Here is a 20,759-nt window from a genome sequence, read left to right as displayed (position 1 = left end):
GATACGGGGCTTCAGACTGGTAGTTCAGAGGTAGGCTGACTTTAAAATAAACAGAAAAGCAGACAGATTTTTTTTTTTTTTTTTTTTTTAAACTCGACCAGCGTAGGCTTTTGTAACAGAATAAACTATGGTTTGATTACTTGCTGCCACTGTTGCAAAACTATTTGATTTTGGAAGGAGGTAAGCCTCAGATGCACTTTTTACAGCCTTGCAATTGAAAATTTGGCTGCTGTTGCCTGGATCAGATCATTTAATTTGCTGAACGAAACTTTACAGCCACACTATTTCAAGTACATAACTATATGCACACAGACTTGGCTCTGTTAGAGATATGAGAAACTTGTCAGGATGGCCAGTAAGTGGTAGGAGGCATAAATATTTTGCCATGAGGCAGGAGAAGACAACCTGGATGTCTAGGTGAAATACATAGTGCTCAGGGGACAGAGGATTAGGCTAAATATTATAAAGACTTTTGATGCAGCCTCTCCAGATTCTTGAGAACCTGTGTATCAGTTTGTTTTGCGATAAAGATTAAAAGATGAGGAGTGTTCAGTTTGTGTGTGTGTTTGGAGGAGGTTGTTTTGGTTTGATTATTTTTTTTTGCGATATGTGGAAAGGACAAAAGACTTTCTGGTAAGGCTGACTCCCTTGGAAGTGTGTGTAAGGCCGCTGATACTGACTCCATATTTGTACATGATGTTGCTGCAGCTCATGTGGAATGCAAAGAAGGAGAAAATGGGTCACTCTGTCAACAAGAGACTTCTGTTCTGGATTGGTTTGTGAAATGTAAAGGAAACCTATTGCATTCTCTTTAACATTGCCCTGGTTTTGTATTTAGAAACTTTCTGAAGTACCTTTCAACAGGCAGGCCCCAGGTTTCAGGGCAAAATGCGCGCTTCCCCAGTTAAAGACTTTACAGTGGCAACAGCACGATCCTGTGTAGATTTTTCTCTCTGTAATATAGACAGAAGGCTTAGCACTGCCTTTAGGGATGATTAAATGGACCTTGAATTGATGCAGGAGTAGAAAATCGTTGTGTTCTGCAGCAGCTGATGTTGAGTACAAGGGGGCTCACCACATGAAACTGGGGAACATAAACCAGGCCAGAGCTGAGGTAACCCGTGGGGAAGCGCACCCATCAGCATTGGCTGGCCAGAGTGCGAAAGGAGGATGGGCTGCAAAGAAAGCATGCGAAGCAAGCTGAGGCAAGCTAGCCCTTGTGGTGTCATGCACAAGATCATCTGTGACCACAGATTTCATTTGAACAGTTAAGCCTTTGTCTTTGGATGGGAACTTCTGTGAAGGATATATCAGGCTGATCAGCCGAGGTTGTTCCCACAGTAACAATAATGTTAAGGTGTTTCTTCGCTTGAATAAGCATTACAGGAGATACTTGTCTAGTGGTGTATTCTGCATGACAGAGCCTGTGCTGCTTTTATCATTTTACCTCTTGCTGATGGTTTGTGTAGGAATGAGTATTTTGTACAGCTCCCTGCTGCAACCAGCAGTGTGTGATATGACTGGTGCTAAAACCCCCTGAAAATAAAAGCCAACTGAAGAACTGTGATGATGGGAAGAGAAGAGAGAGGCACTTATCCTACCTACCTTACATAGCTGTTGTACTGCAAAAGAGTCTTGGTTTTTTTTTTTCCTGAAAGGGTTTATCAGCCTCTGCTCACTACAGAGGAAGCTCAGGTGCCTCGCTTGGACGAGGCACTCACCTTTCCGATGGCTAAAGTTCAGCCAGACAAATTCCATGGTGAATGGTGGTTATTTTGTTTGTTCGCAGTTAATGTGTGTTCTGTTCTCTTGACAAGGGCGTAGCTGGTCCTTAAAAGGAGAAAGGCACTTGCTTGTTTGCCTGAGGCTGGCTACTGCCTTCTGGATCAGTTGGCACCCTGAAGGGGAAAGAGGGACCATCTCTTTCATGACAGCAGCGGAGCATGAAGAACTGCAGAAGAAAAAAGCTTCATGAGTGCAGGGTGAGGAAAGCAGAGGCGAGGAGACCAAGTCAACAGAAAGCCTTCAGAAAGAGTGAGAATGAGGAATGCCAAGAAGAGCAAGGAGCAGACACTCAGTCAGGGCTTGGATAGAGAAGGAAAACAAGGTGTTTTAATGGGGGCTTGGAGGGGACTGTGCAGTTTGTTGCAGCCCAAGAAGTCCTCTGAATGCTGCTGGCCTGAAAGCAAACCTAAAAGAATGAGCCTGCCTTGGGAGCACACTGTGGGTAGGAGAGGGTTTGATCACAAACTCTTATTTTTATTCTGCTTCACTCAAGAGGACCAGTAACAAATTTTCAAGGTTCCCTTGTTCTAGTTCATGTTCAAGTAGAACAAAGGTTTAGGCTGTAAAAGTTCCTTTGTGTGTTTTTGGTCCCTTCAGAGTTTGCGCTGTTTCCCACTGAGGAGGGAGGGAATGGCTGCTGCGCAGAGTCAGTGGTTGCCTCTTTGGCTTTTCCTTGAATGTCATTTAAAAAACAACAAAGCATGCAGAAATGTTTAAGAGCAGTGGCCTTTCAGCCTTTCTAGATACCCAATTAAGTATTCAGGGCAGATGCTTTAAAAAACCTGGCCAAATTTTCTTGAAATCTGTAGTTTTGGCTGGAGTACGTGTTACTGTTCTATACAACTTCCCATCCAGCTCATGAAAAACCAGCCATTTGAAGGAAAAGCAGTTAATGAGCTTTGCTCATGAGTATGTTTATGACTTTTCAGTCTGATTTTGACATATTACTGGCATTGGTGACATTTTTGTTTCCCTTCACTTTTACAGAAATAGAAAGATTTTACAATGTGCTAAGTACTTCATACAGGCAGTGTTGCACTGGGCACAGTTATATGATAGAGAGAAACATGAAATATATGCATCTGTATCTTGTGTAGGACAAGGATCTTCAAAGGGTTAGCTGTAGATCAAAGCCCAGCCTGTAAGGTGCGATCAAATAGCCTGCTGAATAAGACCAAAGAGGATGAAGCCTTTTGCTGCAGCAACCCTGGTTTGTTTTGCCGCAGACAGTGCATTCCTTATGTCAGGTGCAAGTTCGTGGCATCCCCATTTACACACGCACGTGACGTTCCAGTGCACACGTTACTCTGCTCTCATGCATATGGTAGAGCTGTAGCTGCTCTTAACTCCTCCATCATCCCACTCTCAACTCATTTCAAAAAGTTTTTGAAAACAAGTATACAAAACACATACTCCGGAAACTAGACTCAGCAGAAAGCTTAGGAAAAAGAGGTTTAAAAGGGGATGGAGGGGCGTGGGGGAACCAACCCAATCCCCACTGCTGTATTTGTATCTCCCTGTTGTTGCAGATGTGGCCCTATAAATAAAATGCTTGGCAAGCTTCCTGTTGTGGAGCAGAAGAGTGTACGTTAATATGTGCTATGAGGAATAAGTTCTGTAAGGAGCTCTCTTCCTCCTTCCCTGTGGGCTGGTTTGGGCTGGGATAGAGTTAATTTCTTCATAGCAGCTAGTATGGGGCTATGTTTTGGATTTGTGCTGGAAGCAGCATTGATACCACAGGGACGGTTTCGTTACTGCTGAGCAGGGCTTACACAGAGTCAAGGCCTTTTCTGCCTCTCACCCCACCCCACCAGCGAGGAGGCTGGGGGTGCACAAGGAGCTGAGAGGGGGCACAGCCGGGACAGCTGACCCCAGCTGACCACAGGGATGTCCCACACCGTATGACATCGTGCTCAGCATAAAAAGCTGGGGGAAGAATAAGGAATGGAGGGACATTCGGAGTGATGGCGTTGACCTTCCCAAGTTACAATTATGTGTGATGGAGCTCTGCTTTCCTGCGGAAGGCTGAACACCTGCCTGCCATGGGAAGCAGTGAATGAATTCCTTGCTTTGCTCTGTTTGTGTACACAGCTTTTGCTTTACCTATTAAACTGTCTTTATCTCAACCCTCGAGTTTCTCACTTTTACTCTTCCGATTCTCTCCCCCATCCCAGCGGGGAGGAGTGAGCGGCCGTGCGGTGCTTAGTTGCCAGCTGGGGTTAAACCACGACACCCTGAAACGTTCCCAAGATTTCCAGCCATACATACACAAGGACACCTATATATGATCCGTACAGCTCTTTGTGTCTCCAGCATCTACAGAGGCCTTGTTCCCTGAGAGTTCCTCAATGGTGTAGTAAGAAAGCAACGGAATAGTAAAACTTTGAAGTTGACAATTATTGTCCTTTTTGGCTATGTAAATATAAGCAAAGACTGCTTTACCTCTCCTCCTGTTTGTTAACTGATGGCAAGAAAGGCTTATTTAGATTCTTATTAATCATGCTAACAATGTAAAGCGCTGGAGGACCTACCTTTGTGTCCTTCTGATGTAACGCAATCCCAGGCAGAACAGACTGAGTCCCTTTTTGCACAAGATGGCTGATGAGTTTCAGGAGGGCAGGAGAATGCGTAGCAACCTGCGCTGAAAAACTGAAGGAAGAACAGGAGATTGTGTACTGCAGCAGTAGGAGCTTTTGCCAATGTTAGTGCGAGAGAGTGAGTCCAAGAGAAGAAACATGAGGTCTTCTGTTATAAGGGAAACTTGGAAAAGTTTCATAAGCAGCAGCATTTTTGGACCTGTTGGAGGACGGAACAGTTTGAGCAAAAGAGTTTGATGGATAGGAAATAAACGGAACATGAAATACCAAGCTTTAGCTTTTTAGATCTGAGCTGTTTCTTGCTCAAGTGTTTCCAAAGCTTTCATAGCCACAATAATTTTTTTTTTTTTAATATGCCCAAACTTTCCTTAAAATGATTGAGAGCCTAGTGCTATTGCTGGCTTCTTGAAGCTAGTTGTTACTGGACTCAACAGTTGTTTCAAGGAAGGCTTGATTAAAGTGTCACATAGCTATAGTTACCTGGTATGTGACTTGTTTCTCCAGCAGACTTTCTTATCACAAGCCTTTAATGAGGACCATGTAGGGGAGGGTTTTTTTTTTTCTCCTTGGGGCTTTTTTTTTTTTTTTTTTAAGTGAAACACTAGAACTTTCCTCTGAAGCAAAATTTGTTTGATGTCGAGTGTATCTTACTGAAATATCCTTGACAGCCATATCCAAAGATCCTGTATAACCTGTGACGTACACACACAGTAACCATGGGGAACTGAAACTTCTCCTCGTGGCGTGTTTGGGGTTAGACACACTCTAAGCATTAAAGCAGTTTAATTGTCTTCCAGGTGGGTAACAGATCACTCTAATTGTTAATTGTGATTACAGGAAAATATCTAGGACTCGCTGGGCTAAGGAGACAATCTTGCCCTTAAAGTCCAATTGTCTTAGTTTAGTAATGATACACGACAAGTGGGTGAAGCTGGAAAGTGGCTAAAGGGTGGTGTTGTCAGATACCCTGTGAGGCCTTTTGGGACTAGCTTAAAACGTTCCCTGCCATCCCAGAAGAGAGCGCGCATTGTGCAAGTGGTTCTCATCTGTACCTGTGCAAAGTTTTCCAGGTCAGCCAAGAGCCACTCCTGAAGTCCCTTTGAACCCATTTGACACTGAAAGTTAAGAAATGCTCGGACGATCCAGTCTGGTGACTCGGCCGTGGGGGCAGTAACCTCCAGCTGTGACACCGAAACACACGCCTGGGAGTGGCACGGTGAAACTGCGCTGGCCGCTTTCAAAGTGATTACACCCTCACGTAGCCGGTGCCTTTTCAGAAGGGGGCCGTGTAGGCTCTGTTGGCAAGGAAGGATGCTTTTGGGTTTTTTTTTGTCCAGTAGCCGTAGTGTGAGCTTGTCATCAGCTTGTCCCCTCATAGGCAGCAGTGCTCTGGAGGCACTCATGGAAGAATGTCCAAAGGGCTTTAAGGAGGGAAAATGGGGTTAATGCTATCACCACTGAATTTTAAAAGGAGGCACACTGTGCATGAGGTAGGCTTGGAGAAGAGCTCCAGGGTGGTGGGAAGAGAGGCCAGCAAGGTGTAGCACAGTTGGCATAGGAAAGGGGTTAAAAGACAGCACTGCAAGGTGATAGGGCAGAGAAGTACAGCAGGACTGCATTATGCCTTGAAAGAAAGAACATGGTGGAGGGGAAAGCCAGTGAAGGCTGTCCTCCGCGGTATATGATGGAAGATATACCATAGTAAAGAGGCGGGGGAGGAATGTTGTCTCAGGACCTGAGGGGTAGCTGCTGTAGTAAGAGAAACACTCTGAGAGGCCAAGGAGGCATGTGGCATTGTAGATGAAGAAGAATATTGAAATGTCAACTTCAAAGAACAGAGAAAGATGTAGAGAGAGTCTGGACTGATCCTCAGAGGGGATCAGATGTCGGCATTAGTCACGGTGTCAGAGAAGCGCCGCAGAGGAGAAGACCGAGAGGCTGTTCAGTAGCTGGGCTTCACAAATGTCAGGTTCTGAGGCAAATAGTTCAGTGTTAGGGGAGGCAGTCTGCAAGGTAGTGTGCTTGTGTCTGCTCACTAAGGACAGCACAATCTGTGCTGGAGAGCTGCAAAGGTGTTAACGTGAGCTAATTGTATTAATACAAGTGCCAGGAAGGTGTATCTGTAATATGAAGGGTCCTGCGTTTCACCCAAGGTGGCCTGATGGGCCCAATTTCAAGCAGTTAGTTTTCAGTCTTGGTCATGGTTTTTCAGCAGTTGTGTATGTGTGTAGTGCAAGCTGGAATTTCCCTCTTTGTTTTCTTTTAGAGTGCACAACACGTATATTAATAGCACAATAATGTTTTACTTTATCAGATTCTATTGCGTCCACGCTATAAAGGAACAGTGTGGTTTACAAACGTCTTCTGTTTTTTCCTGTGTTCAATAGGAAATAGCCCGTCATCTCCGACCTGGAACTCTGCGTGCTGTCTTTGGGAAGAACAAGATTCAGAATGCTGTCCACTGCACAGACCTACCTGAAGATGGACTTTTGGAGGTAAGACCTGCTAGACAAACATGTGCTTTTATATCACAGGAAGTTTTAAAGTGAAAAGCTATTCTTCGACACTGTTTTAAGCTGTTGAAGTGTTTTATATGCGGAGTAGCTGTGTTGGAGACTAGTGATCAATTAGAAACAAAAGCAAAGAGTTTATTAAGGGTATTTAACTCAGTTAATTCTGATACTGTAAAAAATTCATTCATGCAGTTTTCTTGAGTGAATATAGTACAATGAAGTATTTAATGAAATGAAAGTCAAGAGTCTTCTCTTTGGCTGAATGTGTCCTTGGGACTGGATATCAGCACCTAACAGTGCTTCTGCAAGGATGCTTTCTGAGCCCTTTCTTGGATGACCACCACAACTCCTGATCTGGATTGTCTCTACAGTGAGCTCGTGTGTGGCTTGGAATATTACGGGCACTAGGGATTAAAATTCTCCAGATAGGGTCCAGGTTTATTTGTAGGCAGTCGTAATTATGCACGTCAGTTGGTATTTCCTGTGTTGTATAGTAACTTACTAATTATTATCTGATTTTGTCTTCGTATGCTTTCATTAAAGACCAATAAAATGGGAAAATGTTAAATTAAGGGAGTTTATAAAGACAGAAGTACTCACTATGAAAACCAGAACAAGCTCACTCACTTAATTCCATGCCTCAAAACTAAGGTCTGTACGAGGGGGTTGAAGCAGTGTGCAAGGGTATCTTGGATGGATAACCCCATTTTGCTGGTTGTTAAATTGAGTTTACAGCTACTATAAGTGAGATAGGTGGGACAAAGCAGTTGAATTGCTTCTCCAAAACAAAAATTGAGGCTGGAATTCTTTCTCAAGACACAACATGTGTTTGTCCTTTGAGTCCTACAGCTGAATCATAAGCTAAGTTCTTGATCTAGTATTGCTCTGACTACACACTTTGCAGTTCCCATTGCAGACCAGTCATTTTAACAGTCATTTATTGATTGTCTTTTTTGGGGAGAGGGGTCTAAAACCTTTTTTTACCGTAGGCATAATTGTACACAGAATGTGGCTCTTCATCTGTCTGTAGTTTCTTCTATAACAGTCCAGGTTAAGCCAGCAGTTGTAAAGGACATCAGTCAATGTTCTTTAATGAGTAAGTAAAGCAGTGAAGGTTTCATTCTGATTGTTTGGCAAATAAGCATTATAATGTAAACTACAGAAACCTTTTTACTGCTAACACTTTGATTCTGGGAGTATCTTTAGATCTGTATTCTGTAAGAAATGTAGTTGCCTGAAAACTTAGGCAAGCAAAATAAAAAATAACCTCTGGATTTGCTTAAGTGCAAGGGCTTGTCACAACTGATGAAAAAGAAATAATACAGTATATGCAGAGATCATCCTTGGGAAGGACTTTTTCCTCAGTGGGCTTTTCTGTGAGAGGAGCTTGAATCCAGTCTCATTTGCTGGTAAGCAGAAACCAGACTTTGTCCCCCCTCAGCCCCAATCACTGTAACAGTGCTGTACGTGCTGGGCTAGAGCAGAGTGACTGTGTGGGGCATGCAGGACAACCATAGAAGGAAACTGAGCCAGACTGACATTTTTAAGGAGTATGCTGTTCAGTAAATGGTAGTGAATGTTTTCATTCTTCAATGGAAAACCGAGTATTTTAATATACTGAGTTTAACAGAGCAATTATTCTCAGCCTCGGAGGAGGTGAATTCAGAGGTGGGTAAGGCACTTGTCATTGAGGAGAATGGCCTTGGCTATGTTGGCGCAGTGGAACTTGCTTGTTTCAATATGGCGTTAGTGTGTGTTCGTTATGTCCATGTTCTGGTAGGAGATGTTGCTGTTGCTGAGATGTTAAGCTGCTGTTGCTATAAAAGCTTTACAGTATTGTTGTAGGACAACTGGTTAGTAGAGGAGGAGCCTGGAATAAATTTCAGAGAGAAATCTGACCTACTAGATTTATACTACAAAGATGAAGGATCCTTTTGAAAACTCCAAAGAAAATGAAATCATCCCTAGCAGTCTTTTTCCTTTCTTCAGGTAGCATTGTTTTTTTGTACAGTGTTAATACTCTGCTACAGTTACTACCCAGTATAGCTCCAAAAAACAGTCTATATTTAAATTCTTGCACTCCTGTTTTGCTGATGAAAGGTAAATTTGGCAATCTGAATTCAGGCACAAGAGCTAGCAACTCCAGAGTTTCATTTCTAACTCTGGTGCTGATTTTATCTGAGCTTGGCTAAGCCACTTTCCAGATTTCGGCATGAAAGTATTTGGCTCTGAAATTCTGTATGAAGATGTTCTGATTTATATTTCTCTTCTCCAAAATAAAAATACTGCTGTCTGATTGTCCACAAATGGAGACTTCTTAGAGGAGATGAGATAGGTAATTGAGGGCTAGATCAAATGCTTGCTGAAGTTAATAGCCAAGCTGTAGGTGACTTTGGTGGTTCATGCTTAGTTGGCAGTCACTAGGAAGGCCAAAGTAGTGACCTTTCTCCCAAAAATCATGACCAAGGGGTACTCGGGGAAAGGAGAGAGAACAACGGTGTCTTGGAAACAGCAAGGACTAATTAACTAAGTAAAGGCCAGCTTGTGCATCTAGTTTTAGAACACTATATTTTAATTAATGTAGTACAGCAGTTTTTCAATGTTTTTTGTTAGATCTCTTTTCCATGGACCTGCAAAAAAGGAAAGTTCACTTTTAATCTTAAAAAAAAAAACACAACAAACAAACAAACCCCAAAAGCAAATACCAGCACTTGCTCCCACCAGTTTGACACTTAACTCCTGTCTTTGTTCTACAAACTACTTCACGTTTTAGGCAGTTACTAAAGCATACCAGAATTAATGAACAACTCACTTTGGCTCAAGAGAGGAGGGGAGATGCAGTTGAGCTTAAAACACAACTGGCCACAATGGAAATATCAGTGTATTTTCAGTTGTAAAGCTGTAACTGCTTCTTTTATTCCTAGTTTAGTGATACAGGAGAAGGGTGAATATTGCCCTGAAGCCTCTTGGATGATCTCTTTGACTTACTGGGTCAGGCACTTAGTTATTCACTTCATAGACTTGCATGTCGTCGTTTCAGTACAAAACGTATTTTCACAAGTGACAACGGATAGACACGAATAGCTCAGAACAGTCCGTTTTCTCAGCCTTGTCATCAATTTCCCATTTTAATGGGGAGAGGAAAAAAAAGGAGGAAGTAGAGAAGGGAATCCGATAGCGATGGAGTATTTATGAGATGATGGGGTTTCATGAGTGAAGGCTAAACCAGCTTGTTCTTAATTTTTCTGATCAACTGATGTCGTGTAGGGCATTCATTCAGAGCAGGGTTTTGCATTTGTTTCCCACATCCAAAGCAGGTACTGCTCTATCTCTTGTCAGTTTTTTTTCTATTTTATATAAAGCAGGTACTATTTGGAGCAAGTAAACAATTACAGTACTCACCTGCATTCACATCCTCCTGAGTCAGGTAGAGCAAGGAGTGGAACATGCATGTTTTATATGCCAAGTAAGTGCTCTGTTGAACAGACTAGAGACGGGTTTGCGTTTGTGTCTTTCATGTACACGTGGTGAAAGGTGATTCTGTTTCTCAACTCACCGTCTTTGACCTGAGGAGCATTTCTGATAAATATCTTTTTGAAATAGGAGCTTGCAAACCATTGGATCTGATGAATCATCATTCTCTAGACAAAATAATTTTTCTTGAAATTAGTCATTCCTGGACTAGTTTTAATTGAAGTATTCAATACAAGGTGTTGTGGCTACCAGAGTTTGTGGTTTATGTGCCTCCTTAAAGAACTGAAGGCAAATTAAAAATCAGTCCGTGAAGGCCTTATTCACATCCCTGGAACTACAGTGAGTAAAACTTTCCACAGGAGGTGGTGCTGTACACACGCCTCAGTTCGTTGGGTCTCAAGTGGCTGAGTACCTTTCAGATTATGCAGGAATCCACATAATCTGCAACCATTAAAAAACCGGTGGTCTAGACCTGCAGTTATAACAAAACCGGTATTTCTGGGTTTTGGCACACTCTGCCTGTAAATTGTTGCTCATACTGTGCAGTTCAAGGTGTTGGTGGTTTTGGTTTTTTTGTGAGCAGTTCCATAAGGGCATTTGTCCTGCAGCAAAACACCCTGGAGATGATAGACTGCACACGCCTGGGGTAACCTGAAAGGTCTCTCCATTGAGGTGCAGCCTGCTGTGTCTGAGCCATCCATGCTAGCATGTTCCTATGCCACGAGGTCTGGGCAATCAGTCAGTCCCATGGGGTTTCTTTGCATAATTAAAAAGCTTTGCATAATTAAAAAATACTTCATAGTCATACATGTATATGTGTGTGCATACTTACACATAGAGGGAGAGGATGCTGCCTTCAGTAAGATATTCCTGAAAAAGGATTTTCTGTGGGATGGGTAAAATTTGAGTTCTGGGTGAAATAACCTTCTCCCCGTTGCCGCGGAAGATGCTGTTATTAGGTGACTAATTCTTCTAGTGAACAATAACGTGGCAATTGCTGCGGGAGTGTGCTTACATGTGCCTCGGCGTGTCTGGTAGGCTATGTGTGAAACTGCGGAGGGGGGTGGGCTGCTAAGGCAGCTTTCACGGGAGCGGAGGATGTGCCAGCTGCCTTCTCAGTCTTGCGTCCCCACGGGCGCTCTTTCCACTGACTCCTCGGGGTGCTGCGTGCGTGCCTCCGCATGGCTGCCGGGGGCCGTCAGGCTCCGCCTTGGGCATTGGGACCGTGGAGGGAAATGTGTCGGTTTTCACTGCCGCAGCCAGCTTTCCAGCCAGGCAGTACCAAGGACCTCCTCGAGTATCGTTTGCTGGCCTTCTCCCTTGCCTCAGGTCTATTTGTGGCATCCACAGACATGAAAATAACCTATCGAAGGGGGATGATTTTGCTGTTATCAAAGAAGAGTGGGTTTTGTTTGTCTTCTGAGAGAGCTGTCATGATGGTGGTTGTTTTCCCTAGCACTTCTTTGAGTTTCAGCTGTGCAGTGGTGCTCGAGAGCGAGGCTGGGGACTGGCAGACTGTGCAACGTACTGCTGGAAGCTCTTCTTTCCCTTGCTCAGCCTCGCACCAGTGAGACTGGCTCACTGCTGCTAAGGCAAACGAGTAATACCATCTAGCTGTACGGATCAGCTGTGGCGGTCTGACGGACGGAGACTCACACAAGTTCTGGCGCTGGAAGTTCAGCTGGCTGGATCCAGCCTTGGGGAGACGGGAGATGATGTCGTACGATAAGCGGTGACAGGACGAGCCAGTTCAGCAGATGTGTTTTGTCCAGACAAGTGCTGTGGGCGATGAAAACCAGCAGCGTTTTCCTCAGACTTGGTATTAGCTAAATGCTCTGACGAGTGTTACGGGCTGTGCTGCTGCTGGGCTTTTCGTGCAGCGTGTCTTCCACCTGCTCGAAGCCAGCTGTCCTTGGTCTGGCATTCCAAGTAGTGCCAGGAGAAGCACGCCTTATGCCTCCTTTCCCTTTGCCTTTGTTCAGGGAGGCTGGGGGGAGGGTGGTGTTTTAGCAAGCTGTTCGGAGTGGACGGGGGGGGCACTCGCCTTGCAGGGGACACACACAACAAATGCTTCCCATAACCATTCCCATAAGAACAGAGTCTTGCTACAGGAGCTCTCTGCTGGCTGCCGGCTTGCGTTTTTCTGTTTGCTGCTTCCTTGCCTGCCCGCTGCCATTCTCTTGACACGTGGGCGTGCTGCAAGGTGCCTTGCTATCATCCACCCTGGAAATGCCTTCATGCCAGCAGTGAGCTGATCCGTGGGTTGAGGTTATAGTGCAACACTTTAGGATGGAAGGCATCAGAGGGATGCAGCTCTGTTAAACTAATCTTTTTGGTGCATCAAGGTATAGTCCAAGCAATTTAATAAAGCATGTCAATGAGTAACTCTCAGAAGCGTCAATGTGCTTAGTGTGGAATTTGTGTATGTCACACTCGGAACAAAGGTCTCCTGCATTGCTTGTTACCGATTAACTTGTCTGGTATTATGCAAGCTGCCTCTACCAGCTGAGAACTAACTCTCCCCATTCACAGGGCAGCGCAGCTTGTAAAACATTACACAGCAGAAGTGCATAGCATGGCAATGAACCTTTCACTGAGGGCATTTCAGCTGTACAGCATTTCCCTCAGGAGTCTTTAAAATATTAATAAAGAAGCCATTGTTTCACTCAGTCATACGGCAATTTTGCAATGAAGTCTTTTATTAGGGGCCCATACTGAGCTGCATAATCCAGGGTAAGATGCTTTTAATCATCTCCAGTGAAAAGAAATGAAAAATTGGAGGGTTTGGGTGAGGTTGGTTTTTGGCGGGGTTTTTTTGCAAGTTTTCATCAAAGCAGTAGCTATTTTTGTAAGTCGGTTGGACATTTCAGTCTCTCCTGGTACAAACTGATCTGTCAGATAATGGTTATTATGATTCAAGTGCTTCTCCGTTTTAACTTTCTGAGACTTTTTATCCAACAGCTGTGAGAACAGGTTGGAAAGAATCTGGAGCGTAGGAAAACTTCATCTCATTTGGTGGTGTTTTTGCATATCAGAGGATGTTAGCCAGCACTGTCTCACAACGTTTCCTGATGCTGTATATATACTTGTACAGGGAATTAAGTCATCTTTTTGCCTAGGCCTATCTGAAGAGAAATTAAAAATAAAAATAGCAATAATAGAGGGATGGATTTTGAGCACATGTTGGTGATTTCTCTTTAAAAAAAAAAAAAGGTATTATTAGGTCACTTGCAGCCTAATTTTGAACATAGGTTGTATAATTATTATACTTGTGGGCCAGACAGGCAAACTAAACTAGAAACATGTTTAAACAGAGTTGGGAAATAGTTCAGCTCTTGTGCTTCCACTTCTGGGTAAGATCCCAGGTCCAACTGCCCCTTGTTCTGCCAAGTCTGAGGTTTATAAGTGCCAGAGAGAAGTAGTTAACGAGTGTGAACCAAGCAGCTCCTAAAGCTCTTTAAGTTTCACCTGATCCTGAAGGTAACCTGCGTGATAAACAGGGCTTGGCTTTTGGCACGTGTTCGCGTTGCGCTGAGCAAGGTAATTTTGCGGAGGGGAGGTCAAGGCAGAGGGAAGGCGTGACACTTCTTGATAACTCATCTGAGGCCCAGTTTGTGTCTTTGAGGCTGCTGCCTTCTTTCTTTCCCTCGGCACGTTCTCATTTTGAACCAAAAAGCCCACGTCCTCTTTCAGTTACCCCTCTTCCTCCAGCTGAAGCATAGCAACAGTTTAGCTGCAACTCAGCTGCACGATGGGCAGACTACGGCAAAGAAGAGAAAAAACCCAAGGGAAGAGCTTATATAGCAAAAGCAGTAAGGGGACACTGGAGTTACACAGTTACGTAGAGGCTTAGAATCTCCTTTCGTTTCTTGAGCAAGGGGTCCTGCACCTTTTTTTTGGGGTAAGAGAAGCACTGTTGTCCTGTAGCACACACTGCTGTGTGATGCAAATCCGTTTTTACGTGGATTCCTATTATTGACCTCAGCCAGTTGCACCTCCCACCTCTCTCTCAGAGGTCAAATAGGCAAATGATTAGCTGTATCGGTGCTTTCGGTGTAGGGTTTACCCCTTCCCTCATCAGTGCAACCTCTGCGACTGACTACTGTAAACTAGCCTTAATTAAGAGGAGAATTTAAGTCAGCTATCTGCATACATGTGTTGAAATATACGTGGAACGTGGGAGGAAAAAAACAAAGCCAAATGTGTTAATATGACTAGAAGACTGTGAACAAGATTTCTTTTCTCTCATAGATGCGAACACCATGGGATATCTTCAGTTAAGTGTTTATCAAGCTCTAGAAACCACTTCTTCTTTCATAAGTAATAATAACTAATTATTCAAAGTGTAGCGTCATACCAGTATTGGTTTTGTGTTGTGGTAATACTGAGGGCTGTGATGATCTTGTGCTAGCAGCTGTGCAAACACAGAACGAGATGGCAGTGGTCACCTGAAAGGGTGTTGGCTGTAGTCTAGAGCTCCTTGAAGTCACCGGGCATCTTTTGGTTTCAGAAAGAGCTGGATTCTCCCTCTTCAACCCTCCATGCATTGGCATATAGGCAAGAATGATATATCTACAAATAGATCTGAGATACACTGAGATATGTAGGCAAGTCTCTGAGCAAGAGGCAGTTCTCTTAAGTGGCCAGAGCTGCTAAGTGGGCAAGTTTCCTTCCGCGTGGGTGTCGGTGGTGGTGACTGCTGTTCTGCTGGGGAGAGACAGTGTGCCGAGACTATCCAGCCGCAAACCAGGACCTCTGGGCTTTCTCTGGTAGCCGCCTTAACCGAGTCCAGCTGCTGAACAGGAACTTGGTCGCTCAGGTGTCAAGAGTCTAGTTCTGTCATGATGGTACGTGGTTTAGCACACAGCAGAAGTGTGGAGATCACAGAGGGCTGCTGAGACTTGAAATGAGCTCTTGGCCTCTTAATACTGACCCGTTCCACAGGGGAATGGAGCTTTCTAGATTCAGTGGCATTGCTCAGAAGGAATTTTGAGCACTATGCTGGGGGAATTTATGCCGTTAGTTTGGTGGGATGTTTCCTGTCAGCTCAGGGAGCCACAGTCTACACAGGGGCTTGTGGCGGTGCTTGCAAGGCCGCTACTTGTGGACCAGGTGGTGCTTTTGGTTGGTTGTTTTTTTCAGGATCTCTTGTCACTGTCTTATCTGTCATAACTTTTACCCTGCTGCCAGGTGTGGCCTGTTGGGTCCCCTGGCCAAATACTACCCTGCAGAACATCTTGGTTGCTCAGGAAGAGTTTTAACTGCTGGCTGCCTTCTACTTCATTTATTTGCTTGTTGCTTCCATCCTTGCTTGAATCCGTGATGTGGGTGGAAACACATTTTTGTTCTCTCTCTGTGACCGCTTCCTCCTCTGTTGGCCATAGTCTGGTAGCTCATGAGGACCTTGACTTTCAGTGCTCTCTGAGTAGGCTGGAGAGCCTTAGCACAGCATTGGCAAGGAGCCCCCACAATGCCTGTGGCTTGTATGAACACATCCAAACCAAGCTTTACTTAGATAGTTCAGGGGCTAGCAGCAGGGGCCCTTTTCAGTGTTTTTATCCAGTGTTCAGGACATGTTTGCAGCTTGCATCAACATCTGTGGTGGTGCGCCTTGCCTCTTGGCTGTACCTAAGCTGACCGGTTCAAGGGCACCATACAAGAGCTCCACAGGACCTCCTAATTTTGAGTGTCCCTCAAGATAAGGGTGATGTGCAGCGGCAGTGATCCTGGTGACTCGGTGAGCTGCTTGGCATCCTCGGGAAAGCAGTACTCACTGTCGTGTTGTAGTTTGTCATGTCTGATGGGAGCCAGGACCTTTTACTTTATTCCCTTCCAGTGGCTCTGCCAGGCCAGTGATCTCCTCTGATGGCGACCAAAGATGTTGCTAAAGGAGGAGCAGAGCTCCTGGTAGGAGAGTCCCGGCCTAATACATTCAGCTTCAGCTACTGAGCAGTTGGCTTATGCCGTGGAGTGGGGAGATGCAGTGAACCTGTACCTTCTTATTAAATCTGCCAGTAGGTACACTTCAGAAATCAGTGGTCTGAGTCAGCGCAGTAGTTATGTACGATGTAAAAACAACACTTTGTTATTTTAAATAAGTTATTGGGTTCACTTATTTTTCTTGTACTGTGAAAGAGTAAATAGCGTAAAACTCGCTTTCTTGGTGTTTTGATTGTAGTATAACGAATTATTGTCTTGTCCTCTCATTTCAGAGATTCTCAGATTTCTCTAATCTTTTATTTTATGGTACAATTTCCCAATAGCTTCCCTTGCCCTTCTCTTCCACTGTATTTTCAGAGTTGATGATAACCATATGCAGTGTTTGAGGTGACTGTTTTAACAGCACATAGCGTAAAAGCAGAACGCGCTCTGTGTTATCCTGTAGTGTTTCTTTAATAAAACCTTCCACTGCAAAGTTTTATTTTTTGGTGCACAGGGGTTTTTTGTCCCAGTTGTACTTAAGAAATTAACTTGGACGGTTGAAGTGCATGTGTACAAATTGTTCTGCCTTGGGCAGCCTGACCGGCTTTATTTCTTACAGTGCGTGATGCTTGAGAGAGGCAGGAGTGACTAACTTTCCTTTTCCTTTGAACAAGCTTCCTGGGACTAAACCCTCTTCAGGTTCGTGTGGGAAAGTAATTCTTTATTTTCAGAACAAATAATACAGTGAATAAGTAGGCCCTCTTCTCTGACAGTCATTTTTATTTCTGGACTGCTTGTGGCTGGAAGGATGGTATGAATCCATGGGTTTTTGGTGTGTTAATCTAATGATTTAGTCGTGTGAGTCAGCTGAGTGAACTGTAGCTGAAATGCAGTTTAGGTGTTAGCAAGTGCTAACAGTCAGCAGGTTCATGCTGAGGCACAAACCAAGATCCTGGGCAAAGAGAAATTTTTGGTTCCTACTAGTGACCTCAAACTGAGATAACCTGTAAAAAATTATAAGACCTGAGTGTTTAGGGAGAGTGTACTGATGCTGAAACTTTAGGTCGGCAAAGACTCTCCGGATCATGTGCCCGGATAAGACACAGTTTTGCAGTGGTTTTGGGGAGGGGGTACTGGTGAGTGTCTGTCCAGCTGCGTGAAAGGCACCGAGATGACTGACAGGCTCTAAATGAATACAGGGATGAAAAAGCCTTCCATCTCCCGGCCGGCAATTTTGGTTCAGCAGAGGTGAGGAAGGACTGAAATTGCCGTCATCTTTCTGGTGATGGATGAGAAATGAACCTGTGATCGTGGCGTATTTCCTACCAGTATGTCTCCCCGTCAGTGCCCTTGCTTCTGCCACAAATGATGCTAACAGGGTCTCGTATCGAAAACTGCCAGCCCAAGGGAACCAGGGGAATGGACCGTGAACGTTGAGGTACCCTTTCAGTGCCGGGGTTTTCTTTGAGGCGAGATGTAATGCTGCCTGTACGATATGCTGGTACCGTGCAAGGTGTACCTTGGTCTGTCCGTCTGTAGACAAAAGCTCTGACTCCAAAGCTGCTCAGCTGGCACCTCTCATCGGCACTGCTTTTTGCTTTGTTTTCTGGGCACTAGGAGAATTAAATTCTAGGTGTCTGTAATTCTTACGCTTTTAATCTTCAGGCCACTTTGTGCCTGCGGTGGGTCCTGCGTTATTACCAAGATCTTTTGCTCTCTCCCTTGGAAGGCTGACTGCCTCACTCGATTTGCTTCCCTCCTTTTTTAACTTTGCCTGGCCTCTCCATGCTCTTAAGGCACACATTGTTCAGATGATAATCGTTTGTGCTCAGCCAGGGCATTAGGCTGGATTTCGTTATCGCCTGCTGTATTAACTCCTGAAACCTTGCGGTAACGCCTGGAAGCGCCCAGAGGGAGCAGCCAACTTCATTAACAGGAGTTTTGCAGAGAGCGCGTGTGACTGAAGCAAAACTTCATGGAACTGAAGCAGCTCAGCTCCTCCCCGGTGAAGCATTTGTAGGGTCAGAGCCAGGAGGTCACAGTTACTCGCCCGCTATTGCTTCCTGAGCGTTGTTGTTGTTTGTCCCTGAAGAGGAGCTAGAGCCGGCTCTTCATAGCAGCTGCGTGCTCTAAAGCAGGTGGATGGTTCCTGGGATCTGTAAGGAGAGTACTGATGTTAAATTTAATCCTGTTTCATCCCTGGGAAGGAGTGACCACACCTGAATGTTAGCATCATTTGAAGGGCATTTGGGTGGCATCGGTGAAACACGTTTGGTTGGTTTGAGATCAGTTCCCGGTGTGGGTTTGTCCTCTGCCACCTTTGAGTCCCGTAAAGAGACCAGAGGTGTGCTTGGATCAGCGAAGCTGAGGCTTGTCCAGATGTTTTGTACAGGCCCAGCTCCCTTTTCTGTGGTTTATACTGTACTTGGACCCTGGGAAAGAGAATAACTGTATTTCCTAAAATACAGAGTGCTTTGGAATACCGAACCCCTGTCTGGATGCTCAGTGGAAGTACTTCCAAGTCCTGGATCCCCTTGGAAAAGGACCTGGTGCTTTTAGAATGGGGTTCTTCAAGCTGTCTCCAGCTGGGGCCTCGTAAGATGGGGGCACCCCAAATCTCTTGGTAGTGCTGGAATCCTTGGTCTTGGTTCTTCTGCAAAACGCCGCGTGTGTTGTCGTGTGAGTGGGTAACAGATGGCCCCTGTTTCTGGCGTTCCTTGTCCAGCACTGCCGTGCTCCCGAGGGTGAGGTTCTGTGTACCACAGACATGCCAGCTCTGAACTGGTTTTACTGGGAGCTGGGTGGCAGCTGACCCACATAAAGATGATTATATATAAAGAGAGCATACCAGCACCTACTTTTGCACATTATACAACACGTAGTGTGCTTGTGCGGATGTCCGAGCCTTGCCGGTACAGTCTGCGTGGGTCTTAAAAAGCTAATATGAGGTCCATAAAAGCTAATTGAGGAGGAAGAGGTTTTCCGTAGGCTGTAGTAAGCAAGCTGAGATTCTTCAGCCCGGCCTGGGAAAATTGGTTGCACAAAACCAGGGGCTTTTCAGGACTGAAATAGCGCAATGCCTTTTGTTGCTAATAGCGAGTGAGCAGGAGTCGGGCAAGGACAGCATTGGCCTCCATCAGCGGGTGCTGCAGGGGCAGATCGTGGCCCAAGCCCGGGGAGGCCACCCCGCTCCGGCCAAGGTAGGGCCGGGAGCGGGCGCAGCTCCGTTAAACCTGCCCCGTCCCAGGGGCGCGGGGCCTGCGGTGGCAGCAGGCGCCTGCACGCCCCAGGCTGGGGCTGGGCCCGCGGTTGGTACCCGCGGAGGAGCAGGCTCCACGGCGCTGGGCCTTTTCCTTTGCTCTTGGCAGAGCTCCGCGCGCACGCCGAGGGTCGTGCCGGGCCCGTGCTGGCTGGCCGCCCTCGGCCAAACCGAAGCCCCGAAGAGCCAGCGCTCGGAGCTGTAAAGCTGGCAGCTGGGGTGTGGTAGTGCGAGCGTTTGTGCAGGCACAGCCTTCGAGGTTCTTGTCCTTAAACGCGTGTGCGCGTCTCTCTCTCTGCTTTTTATTTTATTAGTATTTTTGTCTCTCTCTCTAGCTTTGAAATGCAGGTGTCCCTCCCAAGAAGGGAGATAAAATTCACTTTAATGGCTACAATTATACTTTACTATGTTGAGCCAATCTAGCAGAAAGAACAGCATGTTCAAACTGGCAGTTTATAATGTAACGTCCTATTAGGCAGTAAGGAAAGCGATGCCTTCCTGAGGAGAATAGATTTTTACATAGGCACTACAGCACAGATTTAAAAAAAATAAAATAAAACCCCAAAAAACTAACATCTTGCAAGCAATGCAAATTTTAAATTGGGTTGATGAGCTGTCGCATCTTGCCCTCCTCCCCTGCTGGGCCGTCGGCACAGCCCGGCTGTGGCACCAGCAGTTTGTGACGGGGCGTTTTGGTGCCAAGCCTGTTGTGTCCCAAAGTCCGGGTGCCTTGGGGCGAGCTGGCTGCCCAGCCAAGCGTCTACACCTGCTTGTCCTCTGGGGCGTTTTGGGGCTGGGGGGGGGGGTGTTGGTTGCTTTGGTTGGTTGTGGTTCTATTTCTTTTAACCATCCTGCAGCTGTTTAATGCTGAATCTCTGCGAGGGCTGACACATCACAGCGGCATTTCTAATGGGGGGGACGGGAGGTGGCTGGCTGGGTGGGGGTTTTTTTTGGGGGTGCGGCCCCTTGGTAGCAGAGTTGCGGTGCGGCCTGGGAGCAGCTGGGGCTTGGCAGCGGGCGGCTGCAGGGTGTGTGGCTGGGCCGGCGGCTGCCGTTACCGCCTGGTTAATTAGTGAGCGGAGCGGGCCAGCCGGCTTTCACTGATTTGGTCCTAGAAAGTGCTTGAGGGGTAAAGGCTTGGTTTGCTTTATTTCATATGCTACTGTTAAGAGGACATCCTACCAGCGCCTTTTGACACCCGCTCGCTGA

General features: G+C 45.6%; 1 protein-coding gene across 2 annotated transcripts in view; it reads left to right on the top strand.

The window, feature by feature from the left end:
• Positions 1-20,759, top strand: part of NME7 (NME/NM23 family member 7) — a 95,023-nt gene that overhangs the window by 72,942 nt on the left and 1,322 nt on the right. Inside the window, exon 11 of one of the 2 annotated variants that reach the window (XM_082305102.1) lies at positions 6,770-6,877. In XM_082305102.1, the coding sequence (XP_082161228.1) occupies positions 6,770-6,877 (108 nt within the window). Of the gene's footprint in view, positions 1-6,769; positions 7,008-20,759 lie in introns of those variants that run through there. The other variant, XM_082305101.1, reaches the window with a different exon arrangement.

Source organism: Platalea leucorodia (assembly GCF_965183815.1).
Source record: "Platalea leucorodia genome assembly, chromosome: 2".
Taxonomy (NCBI): domain Eukaryota; kingdom Metazoa; phylum Chordata; class Aves; order Pelecaniformes; family Threskiornithidae; genus Platalea; species Platalea leucorodia.
This window is presented reverse-complemented; position numbering and strand designations above follow the sequence as displayed.